The sequence below is a fragment of the Tripterygium wilfordii genome, chromosome 13, assembly GCF_013401445.1.
Source record: "Tripterygium wilfordii isolate XIE 37 chromosome 13, ASM1340144v1, whole genome shotgun sequence".
Taxonomy (NCBI): Eukaryota; Viridiplantae; Streptophyta; class Magnoliopsida; order Celastrales; family Celastraceae; genus Tripterygium; species Tripterygium wilfordii.
In genome coordinates, this window is record NC_052244.1 from 15,042,708 (window position 1) to 15,048,737 (window position 6,030).

The 6,030-nt window shown below is 40.5% G+C and overlaps 1 protein-coding gene across 1 annotated transcript; it reads right to left on the bottom strand.

Moving 5' to 3' along the window:
* LOC120011940 (26S proteasome non-ATPase regulatory subunit 1 homolog A) lies at positions 1-6,030 on the bottom strand. Its single transcript, XM_038863119.1, has 13 exons — positions 5,885-6,030; positions 5,116-5,185; positions 4,774-4,879; positions 4,367-4,475; positions 4,122-4,290; positions 3,344-3,819; positions 3,092-3,227; positions 2,713-2,961; positions 2,407-2,627; positions 2,056-2,314; positions 1,637-1,869; positions 1,024-1,543; positions 1-795 (listed from the first exon to the last, which is right to left on the bottom strand). The coding sequence occupies exons 1-13, from the start codon at positions 6,028-6,030 to the stop codon at positions 472-474; spliced, it is 3,018 nt and encodes a 1,005-aa protein (XP_038719047.1). The 3' UTR covers positions 1-471.

Sequence of the window (6,030 nt, forward strand, 5' to 3'; positions counted from 1 at the left end):
TCAAATCAAGCCAAACACTCGTTTACCAGAGCAATGTGTTTAAATTAACAACCTTAAAACATGATATCTTGGGCAGGAACAGTACACATATGAGATGCTGCGCCTAAATCAAATACAATTTCGGAAAGAATGTTCTTAGGTTACAAACTAATTAAAACCGAGCAAGTGTCCTTATCCGCTCAAGAGGGCAGAGAAACCAAATGGAAAATCACTGCTAAGCTTCTAGGGAAGGAAGGGAAATATATTTGAAACCATATCTGAGAACAAAACAAACACCCTTACAGGAAAAGGCATTACTAACAATATCTCCAAGTCACCAGAAAAACTGCAGCTTCCTCTTTCCCATTCAAACACAGCTGAGATATGAAAATGAAAGAGTTCGTAGAAGTGATTGGACATACCTCTGCTAGATTCTGACTCACTCCACAAATGTGCATCATTGTTTCTAGTAGACAGTAATCACCACCAGAATCATGATGTGTACTCAAAGGGCTGAGGAGGCTGAGGTTCCTCGTCGACAGCCATGGCCGACGCAGAACCCTGTTGTCCTGTAGCTGATCCACCACCAGGGGTTGTGGTAGACGAAGGTGAATCTGTAAGAGAAAGCACCTCGGGCTCAGTAGGTCGCAAGTCTCTTAGGAGGACAAACCCTGAAGGTGCCAACTTCACCGGCACATATCTGCTGTCTTCTAGAAATTTAACAACTTTCTCCTGCGCCGGAACCACCCTGGCTGGGTTGATCAAAATTTCAAAAGAAGGCTCAGGCTCTGCCTTCTTCTCTGGCTGGCTATCAACCTGTTCAAATAAATTGGACAACATTAAACTGTGTTGTGGATTTTTTTTGCCAATTCACGTCACGAGTAAGAGGCACAAGAAGTTCAATCTACTTTCTAGATTATATCATTGAAACTTCAGAATTTTATTGGCAAAACAAGGCCCAAACTTGTCACTCAGAACTACCACAAAGAGGCACATGTGTGCGCACACACGAACAAAGAGAAGCAAGTAAGAAATATATCATACCTGCATGGAGTCTCCATCTTTCTCGCTAGATGATTTTCCTTTTCCAGTATTTGGACCAGTGGATGAAGACTCCGCTGCTGCTGCCTTTTCAGCATTAGCCTTCAGGTCTGCTTCTTTCTTGGCCCTAGCTTTGGCCTTTGCTGATGTTGACAAAACTGCAGTGGGAAGTTTTACAGCCGAGGTCGTGGTAGGCACAGTCGTCGGTTTTGGATACTCAAACAGTGAAGGTTTGGCATGTGACAAGAACTCAAACTTCGGAACTTTCAGATCAGAATTCAGTCCAATAAAAGCCGTAGGTGAGAAAGAAAGGCTTATGAAATAGATAAGAGGATACCAGTACCAAAACTGGCTGAAAACAGCAAGGCCAACAACAGCCGTAATTTTATCATGTTTTGCCTTGGAAAGCAACCTAATTGTCACATTCCTTCCACCAGCATCGAGGATTCCTGAGGCTAGGATTGCTCCCATCTTGCTCATAGTGTCTTCATGCTTATCGAGAATAATTTTTTCCAATTGCCGCCTATAAGAAAAGACCCCAAAAAAACAATAACACCAATAGAAAGTTCAAGCAAAATTTTCAAAAAGTAGGGAAATGCCTGTAAAAATGAAATACCTAAACGATCCAACACGAGAATCACTAGCTTCATTTATCTGGACCATGACCATTGCCATTGCAATGAGGGCACCTTGACGAACAAAATCTACAACATCCGAAGTTAGAGGCTCCAGCAATGATATAGCCTCACTCAGGCCAGTGCCCGCACAAGAGATACCTACAGCAAGAGCAGCGCCATATCGAACGTGTGGGTTGTAAGACTCAGACAGTAGCGAAACAATTCGAGGGGTCTGCAGTTTTAACAGTTTACGTTGTGAGATCTAAAGCAGTTCATATTCTCCCACCAATAAGATCCACATATCAAAATAGCAGATAAAATGAAAAGCACAACAAGCAAGACATATTATATTGGATCAGGAATGGAGAATAGGGGGACGGGATTAGATACGCAAGTGAAAAAAGACACAAGCACCAACCTGCTCAGGTTCAGAGTAGAGGACAAACCCAAGTGCTAGTACAGCGGTCCTCCTGACATCGTCACTAACATCAGATACGGCAAAGTGCAGCAGTTGCCGAATGGCCTTGTTATTTGCTGTTCCCCTGTACGCCAGTGCCAGGGCATACATACCACCATATCGCAGAATAGGATCTTGATCCCGAGTCATCTGCTCAATTAATGTGTCTGCTTCTTCTTCTCTACCATAGACAGTAAGGGCTATCCCCAATGCTAAACCTCTACAACATGTAAAAACAGTGTGTAAAGAAAGGAAAAACGATGATAAAGGTAAGTCTCCAAGAAACATACAGACCACAAAAAGCAACTTTACCTAATAATCTTCTCGTGCTGTGTCTCATGAGCATAAGCAAGCATCTCACTGGCCTTCTCACTGGCAGTTCCAACCATAAGTAGGCCCATACTGATGCCAGCAGCTTCTCCAGCAACAGCACTGTCAGTATAGAGCACACTTTTGATGTCATCATAGATATCTTCATCAGCAGTTCCTAAAGCTGCCAAACCAAGACCTAAACATGCACCATGTTGAATAACCTGCACAAAAGAAATCACTAAGTTCTCTATTTCCTAAACCTCAACCAAAGATCATTTGAACTTGGGTCTTGGGGAACATAAGCACCTCCACATTAGTGTTACGGAGGCTATCTCGAAGAAATTGTTTGATTCCCTCGCCATGGTTTGCATGAATGAGACCCAGTGCATAGAGGGCACCACCTTCTGAATAGGGACTACCACCACCACCAGCCCCACCTTGGGGCAAGTACGGTGCCATCAATGACCTCCCCTGCTGCAGATGGCCTCTGTGAATAACACCAAGCCCAGCTGTTGCACTAAATTTTGCCCAGTTTGTGGCTCTGCTCAACCAGTCCTGAAAGTAAATTCAGGCGGTACAGGTAACACATTAGTCTGTCTACTATTATAACATAAACACAAGATGTGTTTTATGTACTGTACATCAATAAACAAATAAGAGAATAAAATAATGAAATATGTCTCACCAGATTCTCCCTGAGAAATGTATCCACAGTTGTTCCAGCATGCATAATTGCATTAGCATAAATTGTTGCGCTATGACAGACACTATTTCTCATCTCAACAGACTGCTTAATTGTCTTGAGGATAAGAAGATCCGACCTATAACAAATCATAAGATCAAGTATTGAAAATTATTGGCTGTTTATTCAAGCGGGGGGAAACAACTTATCTTACTTAAATAGCTCTAGCAACCAAAAAGAAATCAATCCCCATACTTGTTATGACTGTATAAAAATTGTAGCGTCAACTGTATTGCTGTCTCTCCAGACAAGATTCCCTTAATTTTGGTCAGCCTCTCAGCATACATCACTTCTTTTGGATCTGTTTCATGTGCACTCTCTGTGGAAGCAGGAGTCCCATCTGTCATTCGAACATCCTCTGGAGTGGTTGCATTTTCAGTTTGAGCAGCATCTGGATTGGTCGACCCTGGCTGCACTGCTTCCGACGGTTGAGACTTTGGTGCCGAAAGGCGGTCTCTCACATTTAGAAGAAAAGCCTGATGCTCATTCTCCAAAAGATCAAAGGCAATTTGAAATGCTAGGAGAGCATCGTCCTTAATTTCGGAGCGCAGAAGCTTTTCCAATATGTTTGCAACGCCTTCGGGTTCACCCAAGAACATCAGACATTGGCAAATGCTCAGATAATCAAGAGAAGGCATTTTCTGATGCACTTTAACAAGAAGATGAAGAACCTGTAGGGAAAACAAAAAGACGAATTGAACCTATTTGGTTTATCGAAAAAATTCATTAAAAACAAAACAAAAAAATGCATAACTAACGTATACAGGTCATATGAAGAGAAGAACCGAAAAGAAAAACTGGAGAGAGAGAGAGACATTACACACCTCTCTCTCCAGAAACATCAATAAGATATTACAGGGCATATTAAAAAGCAAAACGCTCTTGCGAAGAACATGTGAAAGTAAAATTCATCAATCAAAACAGCTGCTAAACATATCATCTAAGTAGGTCAATGTGAAAGGGATATTCTTACCTCATTACGGTATTCCCTACGATTCACAAAGGTGTGCGAGACATTAATACAGTACAATAGTGTTCCATGAACATTATCACTTCTTGTGATTGCTTCCTCAAGCTTGTCCAATCTTCGACATTCAATTGCAATCCCCATGGCTTGTTGGTACTTTCCATCAAGAATACACCTAAAGAAGTATGGTAAGAGAGGTGGAACTTTGGAAGACCAATAAAACCAAAAGACAAAAGAACAGGTCTACATACTTGTCCAGCATTCTCTCCACAATCGCCTCCAACCTGGGGTCTATGTTTACAACATCATTTGACTCTGCAGCCTTGGTCTTCAGACTGGCATATTCATCTATAGCCTTTGCTGAGGATGGAAACAGAACCAAAAATTTCAGGCCAGTATATAGCGGTGTCCAATGCAACTTCATACTTCTATAAAGCAATAAACACACTCAAAAATTAAATTATACTGAACTATAAAATGTAATTATAATGAAAACTTATAACAACAAATCAGCTAGATAGTTTCCTTTGATTGGGCTTTCTTAAACTCCACTGAACATTTAAACTTAGTACAACCAGACCCAAAGTTATAATAATAATCAAGTGAACACACTACTGAGGAACCAATAATAAATAGAAGAGCTAATAATTGTACTTACCAAGAAGAGTGTGAACATAATCAGAATCCTCAGAAACATCAAACAGGGAACCAGCTCCAAGCGCATATGATAATGAATCATTCAGTTCGCCCAAGTAATAGAAGACCTGAGGAAAAAGGACAGTAAATTTGAAGAAAAAAAAAGTTAAGAGGGGAAGGGGGAAGGAAATGATGTAGCAGGATTAAAATTATTTCTTAAGCACCAACAAGAAAAAGATGAATCTGCAGGTAACAGGATGATAAAGTTCACACCTAAGAATCAATATGTACAGAGAGCCATTTACACTATCCTAACATAATAAAAAATGACAAAATTGAAGAAAGCGGAAATTTTTGTAATGACCTTAGAAACAAGCAATGCAGCAAGTTGTCTTTGATGTTGATCAAACTCTTCATCTTCATATAAGCTTTCTCTGTATTTAAAAATAGAGGGGGAACATACTGTTAAGATCCCATCCGATGAAAAAGCCCCATTATAACAAGAACATCCACAATCAGAAATTATACTTCGTTCTTACAAGCCAATCAATTAACATTAGTAATTAAGTCTCAATGAGGCGCACTGAAATATATCACGTTACCCTGGCACAACTAAACAATCCAAAATCCACCGCCAACATTTTGAAAACAAAAAAAGATCTATCAGAGAGAGAAACATTCAAACCAAGAAATCAATTAGATAATCTGCTGAGAGGGCTGACCAAATTAAAACGACCTTTGATGTTCAAGAATCTCATGAATTGACTGAAAATCATGACTGTCAAGTACTAATTTGAGCTTTGAACAGTTGGCAAACTCATTAAGCCCAATAAATTAGCACTGCACGTTCCTATACAATCAAAATTTTATAATACAAATAGCGAACTTGGAAAAATTAACAAAATTTCACACTCCAAACGCACTTTTGCCCAAAGACTGCACTCGTGCAAAGTCAGCGCGGCAAGTAAACTCCACGAATTAGAATCGGTAGTAAACCCAGCTTCATTCAAATCAAAAGCGATAATAACAATAAGAAAATTCCAAAATTTTCACAGCCTCTCAGATCGAAAACACGCAAACCCTAACCCTAACAAACAAGAAAGTAGGCAATTTCGAATAGCAAGAGAAATTACATGATGGGTACGCTGGTAGAGATCTCAGGCCAGAACTGGTCGACAAAATTGTTTAGGTTAGAGAGAGCGTGCTGCTTCAGCAACGGATGAGTTTCGTTGAGCATCGCCAATAGCCCACCGGCAGAGGTCACCATTGCCGTCGCCAT